General features: G+C 40.2%; 1 protein-coding gene across 1 annotated transcript; it reads right to left on the minus strand.

The window, feature by feature from the left end:
* Window positions 1–454: 454 nt before the first annotated feature.
* aars1 (alanyl-tRNA synthetase 1) lies at window positions 455–25,134 on the minus strand. Its single transcript, XM_023282330.3, has 20 exons — window positions 24,976–25,134; window positions 20,642–20,797; window positions 20,328–20,516; window positions 19,104–19,249; window positions 18,232–18,423; window positions 15,010–15,154; window positions 14,253–14,398; window positions 13,838–13,946; window positions 11,446–11,596; window positions 10,433–10,557; window positions 7,960–8,104; window positions 7,698–7,876; window positions 6,833–6,946; window positions 6,455–6,661; window positions 5,987–6,171; window positions 4,013–4,121; window positions 3,377–3,490; window positions 3,093–3,299; window positions 1,735–1,848; window positions 455–1,640 (listed from the first exon to the last, which is right to left on the minus strand). The coding sequence occupies exons 2-20, from the start codon at window positions 20,783–20,785 to the stop codon at window positions 1,461–1,463; spliced, it is 2,901 nt and encodes a 966-aa protein (XP_023138098.1). The 5' UTR covers window positions 20,786–20,797; window positions 24,976–25,134; the 3' UTR covers window positions 455–1,460.
* Window positions 25,135–25,490: the final 356 nt, after the last annotated feature.

Genomic DNA, 25,490 nt, shown 5'->3' on the forward strand with positions numbered 1-25,490 from the left:
AAGTGTGGAGTTGTTTTGATTTTACACCCAGCAGCTGAACAGGAACACCATCCTTTCTATTTATTTCACAGCCAGAATAGTGAGTAATAATGCCAAAGGGTTTTACAAATGTGCTCAGAGCGTTTTTCCTGCTGCCCCCAAGTGGACTTTAAGAAAACTGGTCATTGCATGTCTAATGAGAATAATCTACCAATACCATCACCGTCACACAACAAGAGCTCGCACAAGACACACAATATTCCCTCTCATTAAAGCTCAAACTGTCAGCGTTGATCATTTTCGTTCACTGATGCACATCTAATGAAGTCAGTCTAACCTTTGTGGTGTAATTGATTCAATGTGAACTGAGCCAATACTTGAAGTTCAGATTAAACTGTACCTGTCAATCTGAGATGAATCACCTAGAGAAAAAAATCTGTTTATCTCACATTTAAAAAGGACAGAGACAGACGTGTGGTATTTACCGGCCGTATTTATTCCATCCCCATAGCGTGACATTTCTCTGACGTAGAGCAGCTACAATGAGAAGACATTCTGCATTCGATCAATATCAAATGTCAGCGACATGAAGTTACACAGATTTGTTACTGGACACAATCATTTTATACAGTTAATGTGTTCATTTACTAAATTACGGTAAACTCATTACATGTGTCAGACATTGGCTTGTTATTTGAAAAGCAAGACTATGATACAGCTACTGCATGTACAGTCCAACGAGAGAAAACAGGTTTTGACTCACGCAGACGGACGGAGCCACTGTTCAGAGGTCAGATTAACAGCTTTCAGATAACCGAGAACACACTGTGTACTCTGTGGCTAAGTCATTTAACAGCTAGGCCCGCTTTTTCCTTTTTCTTTCTGAGGCTGAGCTCAAGTGGCACAGGAAGCCAAAGGAAAGACAAAAGTGCCTCAGGGTTGTTTCTAAACGAACGGGGCTACAGCGAGATGGAACACAAACACACAGGAGGCAGGATGGTGCTTCATCAAGAGCCAACTTTGTGCTAAGAAAAGAAATCTGAGGTGGAAGTTTCTGTCGCTTTGTCTGAGCTGCACAGCTCCTGCAGGAGGCTAAATGATTCAAAAGTGCAGTCCCTTTTCTTTTCCTCCGCATCCAAACATGCAATGAACGAGACAATAAAATAAATTTGTCTGCCATCTCCCTTCAGCTAAAACTGCAGGAGAGGCTCTTATATATATATTCAAGCCATTTCCACACAGATGGATTTTACTGGGGCGAGTCAGCAAGAACAGTCCCAATAAATAGGAGTGGCTCATTTAGTGCTGGCTGAGTGTCAGTGGTCATCTGTCAACATGGAGAGCGTTTTTATTAGGTTTCTAATCTGTCTGACATAAAGGAGGAAGAAAAGAGGAGAAGAAAAGATTTTATTTAAGCGTTTCTAACCAATTTCCACTTTCCTCCCTGATATGTTTGCAGTCTCACCTCCTCCTCTCTCCTCTTAATTCTCTCCCAGTTTCAGTCGTGCAAAGTTGTTGGCCATCTGTAGCGCCTCCTGCAGGCACTGTGTGTTCCTGCCGGTGGCTTGAGCCGACATGTCTTTGCCGCCTCCTTTGCCGTCCAGCAGGGGGCACAACTCCTGAACCCACTCGCTGGCTTTCAGTCCACGGTTGGCCACATCCTGCGGAGGAAAGAGGGACGACAGCATTTAGATCCGAGGAAGATAGAGAGAAGCTTCAGGCGCACACGACTGAACAAATGAATTCATGTGATACCTGTGGGACTTGACACAGGCAGGTGATCTTGCCGGCATCGGTGTCCACGGTGAAGAGCATGGCGGCGGTCTGAGGGGACTGAGCCTTCAGCAGCTTCAGTGACTCGTTCAGAGCCTGAAAGAGACGCAGGGAAAGATGGGGGAAAAAGGAAGTGAGGAGAAGGAAAAGAGTCGGGAAGAACGAAAAAAAAAAACATCTAATCAGCACTATTGATGTCTCAAGGTCAGAATTAATGGGCCACAGAGCTGATTTGGTCCCGTGGCAATAACACAACGAGATAAGCTAAGACACAGCCTGAGAAAATGTGCAATACTGCAGAGATGAAGTGAATTTTAATACTGTGTGCACTTCCAATTTATTTTTGTGCAGGATGCAGATGAAGTCTTGAGGTTTGGATTATGAACTTGGTCTGTCTTCTTAGGGTCTTTTTTAGTTTTTTGTAGAACAAGGATGTGATTTTCTTTAGGGATAATATACCAATTCAGATTAGACTGAAGAAAAAAAAAAACATTGCTTCATACTCTTCAAACTTTGCAGGTTTGTTTTTCAAAATACGAACACACAGACTCAAAAGTCAGATTCAAAAGGAACAATATCTTAAAAAATTAAATATTTAACTTAAAATAAACATCCAGATACACCATTTAATCAGTCAGAAACTGTAAAGAAGAAAGACAGAAAAAAAAAACTTTAAACTTTTTGTTCTTGAAATACTCATCTGTGAAGTGCCGTTCAGTCAGGAAAATTCATTTAATCAAAATCACTTTATTCTACATGTCCCATTGAAAAAAAATGCAAAAAAAACCCTGAACCATTTGCACCAGATTCTGTAAGAAGTAAAAAATTCTGCACTCTGCAGTGTAACCATTAAGTTATTTATGACTCAGCTATGACTAATAGTCATAACATTAAAATTCAAGGACTTTTCAGCTGAACTAGGATGAACTGCAGGCTGTGTTTACACAGAGCACAAATGAGACAATTATGGACCCAAATAAAATATGTAAGCAGTAAAATAAGTATTATATGTACAGTCATCAATTGTTTTTCCAGTATTGTTAACACCTGTGGGCACTTGTGGGGAAAAAAATCCTTTTCATTGGTAAAATGAAAATGAAATTCAACTTTTATCTGACTTTTTTTAAAAAAATGATTTGTGGTATTATAACTGTTTCATACTGCATGAAAGATATTTCTGAATTCTTTCTGCCTCTCACCATGTTTGTTGTTTCCATAGAGGTGTAGGATTTTATTTTTCAATAAATAAACATGGGACAGGAGCTACAAAGCATCCTAAAACTGTTGGAGGTTCAGAGGGTTAAATACTGGAGGGAAAAACGTCCTGTCCTGACTGGTACCTTTGCTGAGGCTCCGGTCTCCATCTCCATGATGAGCAGTGGTTGGTTGGGGCTGCTTTCGATCATCTCCTTTGTCTTATCCAGGACTCTCTTCTGGATGTCGGCCTTGTAGTTGCGGTCAAGGTCGTCCATGGTCTTCTTCATTCCCTTCAGGGTTTCCCTCATCTCGTCCTTTTGCCACTGAGAGATCACTGCAGTGCCTATCGACTGCAGAGAAGACAGATGTAATGTTGATGCTGCGGCACAGTTATTCCAAGTTTTTCTAGCACAGACGTCTCATTTACCTCAGTCATGTCGGCGATCTCTTTCTGGATGTCCTTGTTCGGGGTCGTCTGCTGCTTCACCTTGTCTCCCAGAGCAGACAGAGACTGCCGCAAGGCATCGGCTTTCCTCTGGGCCTGATGGATGTGAGACACAGCAGCATGAGCAGTGGGGCAGGAGGGAGGCAAGGGCAAAGAGCAGAAGGTGCAGAGAGGGATGACGGAGAAAGAAAAATAAGCCAAATGGTTGGAGCGAGGGAAGGGGAAAAAGGCAAAAAGATGAAGGAGCAGGATCAAACAGCGATTGTTGTCTAAAAATAGGAAAGATTAATTTGTCCTCTGGGCCTGGAGAGAGGGGGAAATGCAAAATTCTCCTTTCTAGCTCCAAGTTCACCTCAAGCTTCATTAAAGTTTCATCACCGAGACCCAAATAAGACATGTGGTGCCTCTGTCTGGGACACTTCGTAGTGTAATTGGTGAGGTTTTAATCGGCAAAATCATTGTGCTCAACATGCCGCAGCAATGACAAAATGAAATCTCTCTACTTTATTCAAAACGTTGGCCAAACTCTTTTCTATGCGAGCGTGGGAGGATGGGTCTACATGGGCACAACGCTGGAAGCAAGTGCATCAGTAAGTGTATGTGTGTGTGTGTCCTGACCTTCTGGGCCTCTGTTCCTGTCACAGCAACGATGCGGCGGATGCCCTTAGCGATGGCCTCCTCGGAGACGATGACAAACGGCGCGGCGTGACCCGAGTTCTGCAGATGGCTGCAGATAACAGAAAACAACAGCACATTACCAGCAGCGTTATACAACTGTAGGAGGCAGATGAGAAGGAGAGCGGCGAGGAGCTGAGGGGAGGAACGCAAGCAGGGGAGAAAACATTAGGAAAACAGCAGCAGGAACAAGGGGCTGTTTGAAGCGGCTGCAGATTAAAACAACATCAAAGACAACATCAGGAGGCACACCCAACAGTTTACTGAAACCTGAAGCAGCATCAAACGCAGAGAACAAAAAAAAGCTTAATGCAAATGTCTCCTACAGTAATCAAATGAAATGAAAAAGTCTTGCTATAATCTATAAAAGAGCAGATACGTCCTGGCATTCAGGTGAACTTTACAGCCAGGAGCAGACACTTAAAGTCAGTGGAGCAGGTCTAATCGCTGGATTGAGTTTGACAAAATGTTCCAGGCCTCGTCTGCGCAAGGACACAGTCGTCCCACCAGAAAGATGCACAAATCCAATTAACAGTTTCCACTTTGCTCACCACCGCTGGGCAGGTCTGACACGTCTGGAAACTCCATACAAATGCAGACATTTATTCAGACATTTCTACACGTCTGTGTGTTACACATTTGAGTCCGCTCAGGACACACACAGCAACTTCCAGCAAGACTTTAGACGTAATGTCCAGCACACATTTAAATCAAAGCAGCAGATCAGGTTCAAATACAAAAAAAGTCTCTATTTTCTCCTCCTGTACTCGTGTTTCCAAACATTACTATCTGTGAAATACATTCCTGACAGACTGGGAAACCATAAACAAACACTATCATTACGTGGCAGACGGTAATGGAGCAGGTGAATCCAGAAGCAATGAGGGTGAATCAGAATGAAGCCACGCAGCAGCAAAAAACATTGGAATGAAAAGCACTGCTCCACAAACAAAAGCAGTGAAGCTGAGGAAAAAATGGCAACAAAAATGTGTCTTTTCTTCATATTGATTTTATTCAGAAACCAAACATTTCTTGGACTATTTGAAGTCCATTATTTATAGGGAATGGCTGCATCTTTTATATTGAAAATCTCACCTTTTTTAAGTAAGTAAAGTACAGGAAAATGGAGAGATTTGTTCCTAAACAAATTATTCATGTCAGAAAATAATCACTGAAAACGTGAAATGACGTTGAATCAATGGCTCAGTGACATACTGGTATCATACTTAGCATGACTCCTTCCCTTAACACTTTGACGTTACTTAAACCAGTGCATTTGCATCACTGGTTCTCCGACTTGATTACAAGTGAGGACACACAACTGCCAACAGTTTGCTAGCTAGCTACATATTTGTTCAGCAAATGTATCTTCCCAGAATGTCAGAATTTGCAGAATTATTGCAGGTAACTCACTCTACAGCTGTCTACAGTGTGTGCTTGAGATTTCCCATCTCACCTGTTTGACTCAGTCAAAACAAATTCAGGTCTGTTTGCAAAGTTATAATGCTTTATCTGTGCTGCTGTGAAAACTGTGAAGGTAGTTATTACCAGTTTTCCTATTGTGTGACAACTTCCGAACACATTTATAACTGCTTTACATGGACTTTTGCTAATGTTATTAAAGTTTTCAGTGCTCTATTTGTGTATTTTCTTGTTCTATCTTATAAGCTGAAAAGATATCAAAGCATCAGATGAAACATTTTTAACTCAAATGATCGAGCTTTCTCAGTTTCTGCATTTTTGCTTTGTTAGGCAGTACTGAATGTTGTGTATATTTTATTTTTTGCAGCAGCAACCACACAAAACAGGAAACCAATCAACAATACAACGTAATGTTTTTTCAGTTTGCAGCGCTGGCTGACTAACTTTTCTTTGTCTCAAATGAGAGAAATCCAAGAAATTGGGCATCATACTCACGTTCCACCACAAAACTCGATGGAGGTGAGAGAACCGGCAGCACTGGTGGGGTCATCCAGCAGTTCCTGGACAGGAATACCAATGGACACGACTCTGACCGGGTCGGGGTAGGTCTCATCGAACACTGCACGCAGACCCTGAATCGCCTTGGCTTCTGCTAGCGGTGCTTCCATGGCGTACACTGGCTGGAGAATACAGATGGAGATCATATTTATCATTACTATAATCAAATCTAAGGAAAAATTAGCCGTTACTCCAAAATCAAGACAAATTCAAATGTAAATCAGTTGAATCCTTCATTACGATTCCTCAGCTGGAAACACATTTACTTTTTCAGACACTTTCAAATCACACGCTGAGCAGGAATTGTCACAAACATCAGTGTTATTCAGAGTAAAAAGGTGCCTAAGGGCAAGATTTTCTTCTCTTGGTGAAATTCTACAATGTCTTTTGTATTCCACCACTGACCTTAGCATCTCTTATCATGGCACAAGCGATCTCCTCAGTCCGGCGGACCTCACCGGTGCTCAGGGCACCTTTAGCAGTAAAGTCGAAGCGCAATCGATCGGGGGCGACCAGGGAACCTCTCTGGTCTGCCTCCCCCAGAACTCCCCGCAGGGCGAAGTTTAAGATGTGTGTGGCGGTGTGGTTGCTCATGATGGGCCTACGACGAGCCTGGAGGAAGAGTGAGGATGGATATTTTAGCTGGATACATCAGAGCTTCACCGAGAGGCATCAAAAAATACAAAACGTAGAATCACATCCTGAGAATTTGTCAAAAAACGTATTTATCTCACTGATGATAACCAGTATCATCTATGAGTGTCAATCTTGGAGTATTCTCACCTCATCTACATGCAGAGTGACACGGTCTCCAACTTTCAATGTTCCGTAGACGGTACCCACATGGAGAACGTAACCTCCTCGAACCTGCGTGTTCTTTACAGTGAACTCCATCCGCTGCAAACAGAGAATTAATACCAGACACAGCGAGGTTACAGAAATATCTTTGCCTGGCAGGAAAAAGAATCTAAATAAAAATCTCCTGACTGATGGTTTGTGTGGGTATTTTTATTATAGCATTCGGAGATTAAATATAGCGGAGAACACAAAGACTTAACAAGTCAAGGTTCCTTTAATACGCCAACACATCCTCGGCAAATATAAAATTTAGCGGAAAAACCTATAAACACATACATAAGAAACCAAGTACTGACATCTGAATGGTTTTTTTTTGTTAAACACAGATGCTCCTCTGCAAACTGTAGATATGACTGTTTTCCTGTCATTCCGGTTCTCAGTCATGGAACAGACTGGGAACAATTTATTATCTTTCATCTATTGTTCTGTCAGAATTGTGATATTTCATTTGGCAGCCTTTGTCGCTGAGCAGACGGTCTATTTGCCTGCAGTCATGATTTCAACTGGCTATCACACTCACCAGTTTTATTTAAACAATTGAGGCAGCTTTGAAGATAAGGTAGTGTAATTGTTTCGTCTCCCCAATTAAAAGTCAACAAAAGGTAAACCTGGATTTTTCTTTGAGCCCGCAATGCGACCACTGTGTAAGTTTGTAGGAGAAAAAAGCAGACACACCAGCTCTGAAAATCACTCTAATGAGGGCTTTTGAAAATCTCAGACCTCTTTCTGCAAACCACTCTGCATTCACTTCACGTTTTCTTTATAGTGCTTTCTTTTTAGGTACACTTACGTCCTCCGTGCTGTCGTCCTCTCGAAGGAGGTAGCCCTCGTCAAACGTCTGTCCGCCCTGTTCTGCATAGAAGGACGTCTGGTCCAGCAGAACGCCGCACTCTTGACCTGTGGTCACTTCGTCGCAGAAGGCACGATCGCGACGCAGAGCCAGCACCGTGGCTGAGGCCTGCTGAAAGTCTAGACACGGAAAGAGGATGAAGGTCAGTTGGAGAAAGTCAGCCATCCAGCTGTTCTAAGGTGTGAAAACAGATATCACAAACCATAGTCGCCGTTGTTGTCTGAGGTGTATTTGTATTTGGGAGAGTCGTCTGTGGCCGGGGTCTGCTTGTTTCTCAGCTCTTCGATGGCGTAGATGTCCAGCATGATGTGGTCCTCGTCTCCTGCGCCCTTACCCTGCGACTTTAACTAAACACACACAAAACGATGTATTCAGTGACAATACAAACTCCAAACCTCATCATATAATTTACAACTTACAAGCTTTTAAACAGAATTTAATGACACTGAAAGGGGAAAAAAAAACATACGAGGTGTGATCAAAAAGTTCTGACAGCGTTAATGGACCGCATCATTCATTCAATATATAAGTGTAGTAACTGTTACGACATTGTGCTATCAACAGGTTCTTCTAACCCAGTGTTTCTCGAATAGTGGGGGGCGTAGAGGAATGGCATGGGGGTGCACGAGTAACTAGGAGAAAAAGATCTGCCTACGCGGAACTAATTAGCTGAGCTATTGTTTTAACGTCGGCCTCTTTTTTGCAGCGGACAAACTGTGCTGGCTGTTGTGCAAGTCCATACTTGCATACTTGGCAAGCACATACTCGAAAGTACAGACTCCCAAGAACGGAGAACGCATCGTTAATGTGCAACTGAAACACTGGCGTACGTGATGACATCACCACCTCAGCTCATCTGCTTCGATTATTTTTACCAGGGGTGTCAAACATGCGGCCCACGGGGCAAAACCAGCCCGCCAGATGGTCCATTTCAGACCGAGGGACAACTTTACAAAGGGTAAAAATTACAGACAAGACATTAACTGTAACTGTAAATTTGTGAAACTGTAAATTTCAAATTATTTCTAGACCATGACAAGTTGTTTTGATTACAAAGTAAAATACTAGATTGTTCAGCTCCAGATAGCTGTGACTGAATGTTGTGTGTCTTTGTAGATAAACAGTGATCTGGCAGTGGCAATGCACGTGCAAATGATCAGCTAAGGCATAATATTGTTGAAATTGAACTAATCTTTCTTAAGAAATTTCAGGTTGCTCATAATATTTTGTAAGTTTTTTTGTCCTCTGGAGAGGGGCCTGACCAAAAAAACTTTAAAACCACTGTTCTAACCAATCTTCTTCATGGACTTTAAACTAAAGCAAAGGAGAAAAAAACAAATTCTGCTTCAGTCAGCAGCCCCAATTATTCAGCCTTCATCTTAGATGATCCCTGGTGCTGAGGAGGGGTCAGCTACCACCAAGAGAAGAAACAGCAGTTTATAAATGGAACAATCTACAGTTTCCAAAAGTGGACATCAGCGCCAGGTTAGGAAGAATTCAGCCTGCAGGGTCGAAGCTCTACTGTACTGTCTTGAGGAATAATATTCGGGACAAACAACCGAAACTGTAGCGTGATGGCACTGTAATTACACACAGGTTTTGCTTGTTAGATTTGGTTCTCTACAACTTCTCCCTCTTCCCCAAAATGATATTCAAGGTTAAGGTCCATCATTTGACACAGTTTAGGTGCTTGACATGTTTACCTAATGTCATTTCCAGGGAGCGTTACAAATGTTGCAGAATTACTAGAGCATTGTGTTGTTGCACAACGAGACTACTTAGAGAGACGTGGTGGCCAGATTTAAATCAGTATATTTATCATCAGTATATCACCCCTCGTACATCATTCCAGACCACAAAAGAAAATCCTAGTTTGATTAATGCCATCAAAGGTGATCTTCTTCATAGGGTAAATAATGACCACCTCCAAATGTATGCAGGTAACAAAAATCTTTATCCACTGGTTTCCTTGAAATGCTTTTTATTCATTAATCTGCTTTGTTTCTGAAAGTCGAAAAAGGCAACACTACCAACATTTTCCCAGAAACAAGGTCTCTCATTTTTAACCACAGAGTTGCCAGTTTCTTATTGGGTGCATCTGTGTAATCTAAAGTACATTCAGCATCTTGTCACAAAGTTTACAATCTTGACATTTTTGTCAATGAGTCATCTTTAATTCTTAGAACTGACCTTGGAGTTGAATCAAGGACTCTGTGTAAACAGAGAGCTTCACAAAGGTAGGATTTACTCCACATCTCTTATATTAATTTGCCTTATATTGTAGAGTTGTAACTAATAAATTAGTAACTCAGCCTATATGACAGGATAAGGAGGAAGTATTAATGCAGTGTGTCAAACTCCCTCATCTGGCAGGAAGCAGAACTGCAGCGCTGATGTTAGCTCACTGATGTGTTGGACAGTAATCTGAGGCTGCAGTGTTATAGAAAAGAAATCAATCTTTTCACTGAATCAAACAGCCAGGGATTAAGCACAGGGCTGTAAAGTAAATGTGGGTGTATTTAAACAGCAGGTGCATGGCTCCTGATTCTGACTTACAGTGCAATACCCGAGAACGCTGACACAAGGTGAAATAGTACACCCAAGGGGGAGAGGACACGAAACACTGTTCAGTAAAGTCCCCCCAACATGAACGCAAGAACCTTTCGCCTCCTCACCTGTGCTGCCTTCTTCTCCTCCTCGAAGGCGGCCATGTCCACGTCCATGCCTTTCTCCTCCGCGATGAGGGAGGTCAGGTCCAGAGGGAATCCGTATGTGTCATATAACAGCCATGCGGTGTCACCTGGACGCACAGACAGAAAGAAATCAGCTGCTTGATATGCAGGAGAGGCGTCTGTCTGGAGCTACGTTGCTGGAACACTTGTGTCCTTGAGTCAGACAGTAAACATGTTAGTGAACCAAACCGGTGCAGCCATCATATTGAAGAGTTAGACGTGAAAAAGTTTGTGCTCATGTTGTATTCAAAACAATGCAAACGCATCTCGCAAGGACACTGCTACGTTTTCCATTTTGACATTTGTAGCGCCTCATTTTGGCTAAGTGCACAAATGATGCTGTCACCCTTTAGGACGAAGAAGAAATAAATTGAAAAGCCTGAGGTAGACGGCAATCTGTCAGAGAAATCCAAATACAGTGCACGTTAACATCCCTGGAGGGAAGTTTAGAAGGGAAGCTGGATGTTCATCAGTTTTCATGTCATTTAACTTTACAACGTGAAAGATTGGTAATTGAGATTTCTAATTATATCTCATTTCTTTTAGCCAATCAGAGTATTTTTAAATTCCGAACAAGAAAGATTTGGAGCATCATGCGTGACAGTCAGACAGATGGATGAATGGAGGAAAAGACCGATGCATAATGCACAAATTCTGTTGGGATTAGAAGGGAAAAAAAACAAAGGAACTGAAGGGCGACAGGAGTGACAGAGAAAAGAGCCAAAAAAGAAAGTGACGTGGGTGGTGAAGAGAGATGAAAGGTAGAGAAAGGATGACAGGACGATTCAGGGAGAACAGAAACAAAAATGGTGTGAAGAACTTGTCAAAACAAAGGGAAAATGATATCAGTGCCCCAAAACATTAAATGATCTTAAAATAAGCTCTTTCCACTAAAATCAACAGCGTAGGAGACGTAATGTGAGCACATACAAGTGGCAACGTTTCAAGCGTCTCACCTGGGATGGTCTTGCTGTCTCCCAGACTCATTATCTTCCTGTCGAGGATGCGGCGTCCCCTGCTGAGGGTTTTGAGGAACTGCGCCTCCTCCTCATTAATAATGTCCTTCACCATTTCTGGGTCTTTCTTCAACTCTGGGAAAGCTTCGCCCTGGAGAAGGAAAGCCAAAGAAGACGATCGAAGATGAGACGAGAGAGAAACGAAAAGGGAGAAACGGAAGATGAAAGAAACAACAGAGGAAAAGGAGAGAAGAGATGGCAAAAGAAAGAGAGACAGAGGTCACCAATTAAAGCAAAACACTACTGAACTGAAGCTGATTTTATTGGGCTGAAAACTGACAGAAGGCGAATATGCAGCTGAGAGAAGAGAATTTTTTACTTTCTTTTTGGGTTTGCAGATAACCCCTATTAAGGTCTTTTAAGACATCTACAAAGAAAATTTAAACTCTTTTCTTCTGCTGCAAAACAAATGCCCTTCAGAGCTCAGTACTGCCTTTAAAAAAATTGTAAATATGAATATTTCTGCAATGATGACATCTCCAAAGAACAAATGTAACCCTAACCCTATCAACATCATGCAAAAAACTGTGCTCCTTTGTTATCCACTACACCACATAAAACCGCAAAAATCTAGAACATAACCTGAAAAATCTTAATTTGGCCAACTGAGCTTTGCAAAATGATAAAGCCATATGCAATACAATATTATCACCCAGCATTATTGCATCAATACAGACAGGATTGTCAAGGCCATATTGGTGCAAGACTGAACAGAGAGAAATTAAGGCAAGAGAGACACTGTGTGAAGATGATGACAAAGCACTGCACACTGTACTTTATAATTCTGTTAGTTCAGAGTTAAACATGATATCAACCTAAAAATGATTTAGGATAATGTACAGGTTTAATCACCTTTCCTACATTGAGATAACAGACTAGAAATACTCAAAATGCTTATGTCACACATTCATTTGTCAAACTAGTCCAGGCTTGGATTACACACAAAATTACAAACAATGTCACAGAATAAAAACACACAATATTAAAGTCCCTCTCCAGGTACTAATTAAACTCCAGAAAACTAATCTCTGTGAAAACAAAGTTACAAATTAGAACTTAATCCACTGATTTAGTCAATTCCTGCCTTAAAGTGTTATTACACTGTTGTTTTCTCTAGAATCAATCAATCAAAGTTTATTTCTATAGCCCCTTACAACAGCCCAATGGGTGACCAAAGTGCTTCACAGTGAAAAACAAGAGAATAACTTAAAAATAATAGAGTAACTTAAAACCTATGGGCAAATTTAGAATAATCCATTAATCTCAGCACATTTTTGGACTGTGGGAGGAAAACTGAGTACCCGGAGAAAACCACAACACCCAACATGCACAGGGAGAACATGCAAACTCCACGCAGAAACATCCCGGGTAGGGCAGGACGCAAACTGGGGATCTTCTAGCTGCAAGGTGAAAGTGCTAACCACTACACCATTGTGCAGCCCGTAAAATATACAACAGAACAATAAAATAAACAGCAGTAAAACAGCACTAAAATATGCATCTAAAAGAAATAAAAAGTAATAAAATGTCACCATGCCGCTAGGTATGTAGAGCCATTTTAAACAGGAAGGTTTTGAGTTTTGATTTAAAAAGACCTAGTCAGTGATGGTGCACATGTTGGGGGGAGCTTAGAATGCATAGACTGGCTGTTTAGATTCATTACATATGAAACACCAACTGTCTGAATCAGTATTTTTGAGACTGTCATCAGTGCACTCTGTCATCTTCTAGCACATAAAACACCATACAAACATGTTAATAAGGTTTAGAAAATAAACAACAAAAAAAACCAACTTCATTTCTTGAGCTGATTATCATGAACATGAGCTAGTTTTGTGTCTCGAATACACACAAACACAACATTTTCCTTAGCAGTTCCAGACAGACTTGTGCAAACACTTTCCCCATTTAAATCTAAATTTGTGGGACATACCTACTGTAAAAGCCACTTTAAAAACTCTGCTCCTGTCGGTCAATAAGCATCACACACTGGGTATTGTGACTCTGCATAAAAAACTGATTCTAGCTACTGCAAAACACAAATTACAAAAGTTTGCTTATTTTCTAAAGCCTACCGTCACTGGTAAATGATTTGTTTATTCCCTAAATCCTGTAACTGCCTTAAAAAACGGTGAGTTCAAGTGGCAGCCTGTGCAGAACTGGCGAAACACACAGTACAATAAGACATAATAGATCAACAATAAAAAATCTGACTGGCAAGACTGAAGACCATTAGGTAACTAATTAGCTAACATTAAATCGTTGTAACAGATTATGTGGCCTGTGGATACACTTGAATAAAAATAAAGAAGATGAAGAAGGACAATCTCACCAGGGAGTCGACCACCACATCCACCAAAGAGGCGAAGAAGCCCTTCTGAGCTCCCAGCTTCTCATGGGAGTAACGGACTGCACGACGCAGGATCCTCCTCAACACGTAGCTAAATGTGATGGAAAAAAACACGAAATTAGCACATAAGAAACTAGAAAACCCTGCATTCATAGCCATAGCCTTGAGCAGTTTTGCAGTACTAAGATGTGTTGTTTGTCTGTACGGAATCACCTTGTAACACTTAATTACCCGGGTACATTTTTGGTAATAGAATGTGCCTCAAGATCTCCCGTATTAGTTTGTCAATCATGTACAATATTTCAAATTACTAATGTCAGAACAAAGTAGACAAGACTACATTGCACACAAATTCCAGCAGGCTGTGCTTCTTTTAGCTGAAGTGTCCACAGCTCACCCTCTTCCTGTGTTGTCAGGGCGACCGCCGTCTGACAAGGCGATGGTGATGGTGCGGGCGTGGTCAGCGAGCACACGGTAGGCCATGTCAATACCGTCGGTGTCCTCAGCACCTACTTTGCCAGTGTAAGGTCGAGCACCGGTGCCCTGAAACAAGCACAAACAATGTTTAGAAAGCATATCGGATCAATCTCTATTATAAATACTTAGTATTTGTTACTTTTTCCTAGTAGTTTGGTACTGTGTGCATTTATTGAATTGGAAGAAACTGGACATTTCCAACATGTAGCAATATTTTTTTAACCATTTGCTGTATATTTGACTTCTCTGCCTACTTGCTGACTAGTTTTATTGAAATCTCAACTGCAGCAAATGAGGTTATGGTGTACTGTGCTATCAGCTTATCAGACATGATAGTTTACTGGAAACTGTAACAGTAAATACACTAAAAATAAACCTCGTATTTTTAGTCCTTGTTTTGAGTTTGTGTGGCTTTTTTTGCTCAAAATCTCAAACGTTTGGATTTCTCTACACATACTCTGTTAAGCAATCACTGTATGACTTTTATGTATATGTATTTTTCCAGTAAAAAAGAGCTGTGTGTTTTTATTGCTCCCTTCTATAGAGCAAGATGTGTGACCTTATCAGACCTGTGACTTTCTGCATGAACAGCATATCTGCTCAGGTTTGTCTTAACTTCCTATCTTGTTTACATTTCTCTTCGGGTACAGTTCCACAAATCTTGGACATCTCAGTACCTTCTGAATGGCTTCAAAGTATGGGACGAAGAGGTCAGTGTCATAGTTGGACATCTTGTTCTGCAGTACAGACACCAGGCGCTCCAGACCCATCCCGGTGTCGATGCTCTTCTTAGGCAGCGGCTTCAGCTCCGTTTCTGACTCTCTAAACAGGGCGAAGTAAGAAAACAATTGATTACATTTTACTTAAAAAAAAAACTAATTTTTTGCTCTGTAAATGTAATTATTTATATAGGTTACTGTTGAGAATGACATTTTAAAAGGTTAGATTACTTAGAAACAATACATTTTTGGGAAGTGCACATAGAAAACACTCTCTGTTTAAGCACTTGTGTGTAATTTTTTGTATATGTACTTGTTTATTTGTTATCTTTCTTCCTGCTGGGGCCTCTTGCCAGGTCATCATTGTAAATGAGAAACTGTTCTCAACTGATGTTACCTGGTAAAATAAAAAATAATAATAAAAGAAAGATGTACGAGGAGGTGTGGTGCATGGTTGGTTGTACAAGAAACAGATAAAGGTGTGTCCATATTCCACTAAACCTGGTACTAATTAGCTCCATTTTTAGGTGTGTTGCTCTCACAAAGACTATCATCATTTCAGTGTTCATTGTGCAACCAATTGAACTGGTTACAAGCCCCAACTGAAACCGGAAGCAAGGTAAAGAGTTTTACTGTTTTGTTGATAGCTGTAGTTGTGAATGAACTTGGAAAAGTTGCAACAATCACCTGCATGAAAACTAATGAACATGATGATTGTTACATGAGACAACCACATTTGCAGTAAAATCAGAAAATCCAGTTTAAAAGTCACCGTTGAGGCATTTTAACACTCAAACTGCTTCGGTGTGGAAGCTGTAATATCTCAATCTGGTGCTGAACAAACAGCTCGACCAAGATCATCTGAAAAAGGGAGCCTATATTTATGCTAAACAGGGTAACATGCATGCACGCCATATCCAAATGTGAAAACAGCAGGACTATAGTCTTCAGGTCTACTGGTTGGATCAATGCTCTCAATGGCCTGTGAAAAGTGCTACATCAATATTCTTTCAGGAATAATCCATCATTTTGGCAGCAGGAGGAACGCGCTGCCCATGAACACACACGGATTTTCACAGCCTAATGAACACTGCTAGGTCCAACTTATTTAACATTTACTTGCACTTGACTGCAAACTCAAAGAAATCATTGGTGCAGCTGCATTTTGCTAAAAAAAGATGGCCAAAAAGTCAAGTGTACACTTTGCAAATAGAAGTTTGCATGTCAACAACCATCAAAACAGCAGATCATCTGAAAACAGCAGTTTCCTTGTCTGCATTATACTCCTCAAAAGTTCTTGTGCTGGAATCAAAACTTGATATAGGTCTATTTTCAGGAATGATATGAATAAGGACAGGTGCATGCTGGTCTGCTCCAAGACTGTTGTTTCAGTATAAAATAACCAGAATATTGCAAATATTAGCTTTTTATGTTTATTCGAAGTTCATTTTATGCACTTTGTTTCCTCACAACCAGTCAATTGGGTAAGAGTACATGTGATTTTTTCAACTGTGATATTCTTCAGTTGATTACAGCCCTAGAATATTTAGACTTTTCCAGATCATTCAGATAGTGCAATGAAGTAGAAGTAAAAGTGAGTTTGTGTTTCCTCCATAGGTTTCAGCAGCTCTTCTAGTACAAGACTTTCTCATTCTGCTTTTACCTGGTTCTCATTTTTCATTGAATGAGACGCTTTTACAGTCTAATAATGCTCTTTAGAAGGCTCTCCAGTTGGTTGTGGGCGCTTTGTGACACCCATGAATAGAAATAAACACATAACAGGCAGTAAATTACAGCATGATTTGCTGTCCGTCACAGGGATTAGAATTAACCATATGACCCCATGTAGCACTGATGATGTGAGGCTGATACCAAAGCTCTGCAATGAATATGTTCACTTTAACCTCATGAGGCATTGTGCCTACAGCTTGAAGAAAAAAGCCAGAATTTATCAATTTTGCCTGTACTCCAGACAAAATGAACTAAACTACAAATGTGAAAGCAATCTATGATCCTAAGGAAATGAGGACAAATTAACACTCAGGATTACTGGTGTGAAATAGGATGGATGACACTAATCCTGACCCATAATGCCGAGGCAACCCAAACATCACCAGAGAAGATGTAAACAAATGCAATGAACCACAAAGACTTAACATTTATTCCACAAGGGATCACAACAAATCGCGTTCTCTTTATGTAATAACTGTAATAATAATAATGATAATGAGTGAACAGTTGCATCAGATTTTCCAGTAAACAGTGTGGATGGAAAAATGAATTTATGCACAAATATTTTTTCTGAAAAAGCATCATTTGGATCAAGATGTCTGCACTGTTTGTGATCTTTTTCTAGGGCTGGGACTTTAACGCGTTAATTTCGATTAACGCCAAGGAGGCGGAGCCTCGGCGGAGTAAAAACTTAAAACCACAAAAATGTCTGTCTTTTAATAACTTAATTATAAACTTGTAGTTTTTGGAAAAAAAATATTTTTGTTTATAACTTTCTATTCCTAAAAAAAGAACCATCAAAATCACAGCATTTATCAAACCCAAAAACTATAAAAACTGAATGAATCTATGAATTTTCGACTTTTTGACGGTCCTTGAACTACTTATACTTATGTTAGGCTATGTGCCATACAAAAGGAAAAACTTCTCTAAATCTAGGCTTGAAATCAAAATCATTTTGTTCTATGTCTCATTATAAAATTGTATTAATTTTATAAATTTCAAATTATACCCATGTATATGTTAGGGCTGGACTCCAATATCCAAATATTCGGTCATGACGGTGGTATCTGAATATTTATTTTGAGATCCAAATATTTGTCGCGCGATCTGTATTTGTCTCGTCAATTCGCCCGACGTGTCACCCCGTCGGACGTTAGGATATAAACCCCGACAACGGCGACGTTACGAAGCAAACGAATATTCGGATATTCGTCATTAATCGGGGTCGACTATCCGGAGCCCAGAAACTGCTATTCGGGCCAGTCCTAGTTTATGTCTATTTATTCAATCAACTGTCAGCCAAAATGTATTTGAATTGAAAAACTTTACTTATTGTGGGAAATATTGCTATTTGACAAAAATGAGATTAATCACGATTAATTACTTACAAAGCCTGTAATTTATTCATGTTTTTTGCATATTGTCATCTCTGTTTGACTCTGTTACCTGTTGAACTGGATGAACACCAGGTTCCAGATCTCCAGCACGTTGGGATCGTCCATGTTCACCAGGTGAGAGGCGTCTCGGCCTCCGATGCGATCGTAGTGGATCTCACTGCAGGGACCGCAAGGACCAGTGTCGCCCATCTCCCAGAAGTTATCCTTCATGCTGCCGGGCAGGATGCGAGCCTCCTCCACCCTGAGCAAAAAACACAAACAGAAGACTCATTTTACTCATCTTAATTAACAAGTAAAAATAAAAATGTGTGAAAATTAGGACATATGACTGAAAAAGTGTTCATCTACTACAAACAAACAAGTTTGACTTTTTCTGTGGCTGCCTTTTCTGCGCTTCAGTAATTTATTTAATTTCATCTGAATGTTTACCCAGTGACATTTCACACTCTCATCCAAAAACCCGGTTATCAGAATGCAATTACAAAATAAAGGAAGCATATTGTGTTTTCATAAAAGCAATGGAAAGAATCAGAAAATTAGAAGCAAAGTGAAAATATATTTGCATATTTATATATTTCAGACTCAATTGAAATAGTAACGTGTTTCCTATAAGTAGAGACTTGAAGTAAACAGGAAAGCAAGCAACAACCATGTCTGATCGCAGAACAGCACACATAGGCTCTCTAGTGGGGAAACATTCACATAACATCATGAAATTACTTTAGACTGCAGACATTTAGCAGCATTCATGCAAAAATACTATGCAAATCTTTAACATATAGTACATGATTTGTAGAGGAGGTATCAGGTTGTCCAGAAAGGTAACACAAGACAAAAAATAATTCAAAGTTGGCAGTGATTATTTAAGACATCCCAAGGCAAACGCTTTCACAAATGCATCTCATTCAAAGCCAGACTCACCCCAAGTCAATCCAGATCTGCTTGCACTCCAGGTCAGGCTCCAGGCCGGCATCTTCGTTACCTCCGAAGTAGGTGACATACAGACGGTCAATGGGAATGCCAAACTCCTTAGTCAGCAGCTCCAGGGCCATCTGACAGGCCAGTTGCTGCAGAGAAAAGAAAGAGAAAATACTGGCAATGAGAACCAGATAAAGGCATGAGAAGTCCACATAAGATTTAATACTGTAGTTGTCATTGCTTGGGATTCTGGGAGAGGTTATAGCATTTTTGGGAGCTTTAAGAATGAAAAAAACAATTTAATTTTTTAACTAGTTGAGTTAATCAGGGTTTCATTTACTCAAACATGGACAAAAATAATCTAATAACAATAATAAGGCTACAGAGTACTATTGTCCTCACTGTACCGTGATAATTCATGGCTATAGTCATGTGTAGTCAGTCCCCTAAGGTCCATTCTGAGCAAACCCTGAAGCCTATTCTTTTCTTGCATGATAATAAAGTTACTTGCCTTGGGGACACATCTTACACATCTTACGTTGTCGACACCACATGCTGTGTAAATTTACACGTTCTCAAATGAATAATTTGCACATTATAAATATTTCTATAACTTCTTAGGACTGAAAATGTCTTGGATATGCTACACTTGCTGTTTATTTAACTTGTGGCATTTAACGTCTAGCCACCTGCTGTACTTACATTCTTTTAAATCTTTTTATCCTTCTTTAAAAATCTTCAACTTGTCAGTGTTTTTTCAGAAAGCACCAAATCCCGATGTCAAACTTCTCGTATGTGAAAACGTACTTAGCAATGAAACTGATTCTGATTACTCAGCCATGTGGACAGAATAGAAAAGACAATGAGATGCCCACAAAGAGAATTCATATCAAAATGAAGGGCACAACAGCCAATAATATACAGCTAATAATGTATGTAGAAATGTCTGGCAGGGTCGCTCATATAGTCAATATTGGCTTATTGAAGTTACACTGAAAGATAAGCTGGCCAATAAGTAACAAGAAATCACAGTAGAGAAATGCCAGACAAGCTCAGGGAAAAGTAGGGTCACCATACAGTATAGTATTAAACAGTTTGCTCAATAGAAAACACAGATTTTTCAGTGTTAAAATGCAGCGTTCAGTGTGTACCTTGGCCACAGTTTATGACTCCAATTACAAGGTGGCAAAAAATGTGACACAGTGGAAAAGGATTACAGTATAGTACCTTAAAGTAGTCGCCAAAGGACCAGGACCCCAGCATCTCAAAGAAGGTGTGGTGGTAGACATCTTTACCCACATCGTCCAGGTCGTTGTGTTTGCCTCCTGCGCGGATACACTTCTGCGTGTTGGCAGCACGACGCAGCCGAGCCATAGGGTGGGACGGATCGATGGTGTTGAGGAAGATGGGCTTGAACTAAGAGGAAATCAGATGTGAGAGTTTTGTTGCAGTGAAAGTCTGAGTCAAAATTATCGTAAATCAATGTGGGGAATATAAAAGCCAGGTTAAACGAGAGATCCTGGGAATTACATAGTTCGTACCTGGTTCATGCCAGCGTTGGCAAAAAGCAGCGTGGGGTCGTCCAGAGGGATGGTGGATGACGAGTGGACGTACTGGTGCTCATAGCGTTTAAAGAAGTCGATAAACTTCTCACGGATCTGAGCTGCACTCAAGGAGGAGTCCATTCTGAATCAGCTCTGTGAACAAAAACACACAAAGTAAATTAAATACAGCATCTTTAAACAGACAGCTTCCAACCACAGCAGCAATTTCTACATTAGTTCTTTGCCTCATTTAACTGCTCTGGATCAGAGTGACACCTGAACTATTTATCTCACGTTTACAGAGCAACAGAGGCAGCATCTCACTTGGTCTGATTAGCTACAAACTTCCAGCTAAGTCAGAAAAAGGTCAATAAATGTGTGTTTGAAACATTGAAGCTCCTTTGACTAAAAGCAGCAATGGGGCAGTTTTAGTATTTGAACTTCTTGTGTGTTTACGGCTGTAAAAGCTTTTATCTTCCCTCTCATTTACAACTGGAAAACGTAAAAAGCCTGCAGGCAGTAAACATCTGACAGGCAGAATTTTTCTGCTCTTCTGCCCATTTTTTGGTCCATCCCAGCCTCCATATTGAGCCAGTGCTAACTTGACAGCTCTGGGGTGTCTGCCGAGTACAGTGTAAAGGTTAAAGACTCAGTCGCCTCATCCAACCTGTCGAGCCAAACAGCAGCTGTTACCGTTGTTCTGATCATATGTGGAGAAACCTGGCTGATCTCTAACAGCGTGATATTGGCAAAAACTACCTGGAGTCAAGCTGCACCCTGAAAACAAAGATTAATGTCACCTGAAAGTCTGTGATCCGTCTCCTGGATTCACATTAGTCAACAGAGATGCTACACAACTGGAAAACAGTTTGTGAGGTTTCTCAGGGGGGTTGTTTTCTGTAAAAGCTGCTTGTTATGAAGCACTTAAAAGCAATGACACCGGTTAACACAGCTTAGCTCTACTTTATCAGAATAGTAGCAGGAAGGATTTTGATCCAAGTTTATTCTGAGATGACATGACCACACATAGCCTGAGTTGAATTGCTGATATGTTCCATGTGGCCAATGTGGGTAAAGCTGCCAATAAAGGAGCAGGACTGCTTTACTGTATTTTGAACCTCATACTAATTATTTATAAGGAGCAAAAATTTAATTAAAGTTTATAATACACTATAATACAATTGCTGGAAGGAGATTTCATGAATTAAGAGTATAAAGCTGTGTTTCAAGATACCATAATTAATGTATTTTCACACAAACAACCACATTTCAGAGTTCACAAAAAAAAATTATAATATTATAAATGCTAATTAGGGAGGGTAAAGTAAAGAGTCACTAATTTATTTTATCACATTACACTTAGGGCTGCAACTAAACATTGTTGACATGATTAAGTCATCTGTTTAAACTATAAATGAGGTCAAAATGTCCATTGCATCCCAAAACCCAGGGGGACTTCTTCAAATGTCTTGCCAGCAGCGGTCCAAATTCAACATTACACAGCAATAACACAAAACTGAGAGGACGAATGTTTCATATTTTTGCTTTATGAATGACTTAAATCATACATTAAATATCAAATTTGAAAGCAATTATTTTCCTGTCAGTAAAGTAAGGCAAATTTTCATTCCCGAGCCTATAATCAAGTCAGTGTGTAAGTTGTGCATCTTCACAAGCAGCTTTAACTTCTACTGTGTCATTTCCCTCCAACAATCTGGCCTTTGGCTCTTCACACGAACCAACAGCAGCTCTGGAATCTAGTGAGACAGGCGAGGCTTTTCATGCTGCAGTGCACCGCAATCGATCTGAAAACAGATGTGGAACTAGCAGTTTTGGTTCTAAAAGTCTGCCAATACAATGTTGTCATATTCATTTTCATTCCTTGGTTCTTTGTGGTCATTACTTTGAATCCAAAATGCATCCAAATATCTGCCGTCAGGCTTGAATGTATTCAGGACGTCCATAGCTGCTCACAAAGGATGCAGCTTGGTCACGTGTTTAAGACACTCTGCATTAATGCAGTAATAATCAATCAATTGATTGATTAATCTAACTAACCTATCAACTAATTTATCAGGTAAAATGCTGAGCAGAGTTGGTTCCACCTTCCCAGATATGAGGATGTGTGGCCTTTCTGTTAATGTTTTTATCAGTTTATCTACTTTAAGACAAAGTTGTTCAACGATGTGCATTTTTACATCTCTAACATTTTACGGGCCAAATAATGAATGAATTAATTTTAAGTAAAAGATGATAGAGACCACAATTAGCTACAGGACTCTCTTTCTTGAGTCATATACTGTTTGGTTTTAACAAATAGAAACCACACCCAACAAAACTATCCACAACAATTCTGAGGGACATTATGGTTTGTTGTTTTGTCACTGTGACTCCTGGTACTGGCAATAAATTCCACTTTTTTGCTCTTTGGAAATAACTTTTTCCAAGAATCCAAAACTAAATGAAGGTGTTTTTGAATTGCACTTGTTTTTTTTCTTTGTCTGCTGAAAAGATTGAAGCTGGATAATAATTTCGGGCTTGACTGTATTTATTTATTTCTTGTGTGTTTTAATTCTTTATTCTTAATGCTTCAGTCTGGAACAGGTGCTCAATGCATTTCACTGTGCATTATACCATGTATAATTGTGTTTGTGATAAATAAAGGTCTTGAATCTTGGATGAGAAACTTCTGGCAATAGGGGCCTGTAACACTGTAAGAAGCCTTTAAAATATCCCCCAAGGATCTAAATTTAGTTGATTCAATTGTTCTAACCAGGCACCATTCAGACAGTTTCACGAAGAAGAAAAAAAAAAAAAACACAGTATACTGTCTGTAATTAAAAGGCAGCAGAGTTGAATTCCCATCAGTGGACTCAGTTGTAAACTAGCTGGCAAAGGAAACCACACAGCTGGTGCCTTCAGCTCTCTGGGACTAACAAGCGGACGGTAAACAGCCACCGTCCCCATCCTGACTACCAAACCACTCGGCTGGCAACCAGAGAAAGTGGAGACATTGGGGTGATGGGATGGAAATTTCAGCCCAGTGTGTTGTTAAAGAAGGGCAGATAAAAGTTCACAAAGGCAATCAGAGACACAGAAAAGCGGATCCAGTAATTGGGAATGGAATATTACCCTAACAAGTGAAGCTAGAATTGTTTGTCATCTATTTAACTAATCATCATCTATTTTGATAATTGCTTTGATTAATTTTAAAGAGAAACAGTCACATTTCTCTGACTCCAGCTTCTTTTGCTGGTTTCTCTACTCCTTTATGAAAACACACACACACACACACACACACACACACACACACACACACACACACACACACACACACACACACACACACACACACATATATATATCTTTGAGTTGAAGGCATTATCTTGAGCTGTGGGAAACATTAAATTAACATTTCCCCCAATTTTCTGTAATTTTATAACTGAAATAACTAGTTGAGAAAAAATGGATCATCTATTTTGAGAACTGATTTACTGGTTAGAGTTATTTTTAGGAAAAACAGCCTAAATTCTCAGATTTCAGCTTCTAAAATTTTAACATTTTCTGGTTTCTTTCTTTCCATGACAATAAACTCAATATATTTGGGCCGAAGGTGTCATCCTAAGCCATAGGAAACATCTTTCACTGTAGTTTACAGCCCAACAAATAATCGAGAAAATATCTGACAAATTAATCAACAATAAAAAAGAATCAGCCCTAGTCACAAGAAGGAGAAATGTGTTTTCGGATGCAAATAAGGACCAGCACAATTGTTCGTTTTCCCCATTTGCAATCTGGTGGATGGTAAACACTGAAACCATATAATGAAATCCCAAGTCATTCACAACAAAACACCTTGACTAGGTGTTTCCACCACTGGAGGTGTTTGTTTGTGCCCACAAATACAGGCTAAACTAACTAACACTCACTGCTCTGAGGTGAAGTCCCAAATGGTTAATTTCCTTTTCTCATGAAAATGGGTTCTCCCAAGCCACCTTTGCACCTCTGCTGTAAACAAGTGCACTGAAGCTGGTGCCGGAAACTAGTGACAGTCGTGTCAGACAGCATCATTACTCTCAAACTGCCTCTAAATACCGACATCCTGCTTTATTTGTCTGCCAGCTGACTGTAAACTGTTCCACCGGGTAGAGCCACTAGCTTAAACTGACGTTAGCACGCTAATATGTTAGCAAGCCAGCTAATACGTTATCTCTCTGTGTTCGGCTTAAAAGAGAGACTTTAGCGCACAACTCTGACAGACACCCCGCTCGGTGAGTGCTACAGTAATCGCTATTTATTCAAAAAGCACCTGAACAAATTGCAATACTCACAGAAGTCGCTGTTCTCGCAGAATGAATCAGTTACTGCTCCCAGACACACTGCTTTAGCCCACGCTGCTCGACCAGAAGGAGAGCACGGCGTCAGTGAACACGCCCACGGCAGCTTCCCATTGGTCTGGCGGTCGCATACGTTAAAATATTTTAATTCTCATTGGACGAGCCTGCTGTCAATCACAGCCGAGCCCGCCACATCAGTGCTACAGTTTTCCCTGCCCTGGCTGATGCAATTGAAAAGAGCAAGGTGTCAATTCACAATTTTGCTGTTTCGTAAATAAAGCTGGTTTATACATATAAAAACAATTTTAAAACGTTCAGTCTCCTCCTGCTTGTCTTTAAAATTGAGCGTAGGCGATATTTTGACTCATTTAGTTTACAAAACATTATAACCAGTTAAGACCGTGAATTTATTTACAATAAAAAGACGTGCTACGCGTATTTATTTATCCATTTTCTCATGATGTGGTTATGCTGAACCTTCTTCCGATTTACTATCAGTATTTTGCTTT

Source organism: Amphiprion ocellaris, chromosome 3 (genome assembly GCF_022539595.1).
Source record: "Amphiprion ocellaris isolate individual 3 ecotype Okinawa chromosome 3, ASM2253959v1, whole genome shotgun sequence".
Classification (NCBI taxonomy): Eukaryota; Metazoa; Chordata; class Actinopteri; family Pomacentridae; genus Amphiprion; species Amphiprion ocellaris.

Coding starts and splice junctions, on each gene's coding strand:
- aars1 (XM_023282330.3), bottom strand. CDS start 20,785: ATGGACTCCTCCTTGAGTGCAGCTCAGATCCGTGAGAAGTTTATCGAC. Junction 18,424..19,103: donor CAGATCTGGATTGACTTGGG/GTGAGTCTGGCT, acceptor TTTTTTGCTCAG/GGTGGAGGAGGCTCGCATCC. Junction 7,877..7,959: donor AGACAACAACGGCGACTATG/GTTTGTGATATC, acceptor TTCCGTGTCTAG/ACTTTCAGCAGGCCTCAGCC.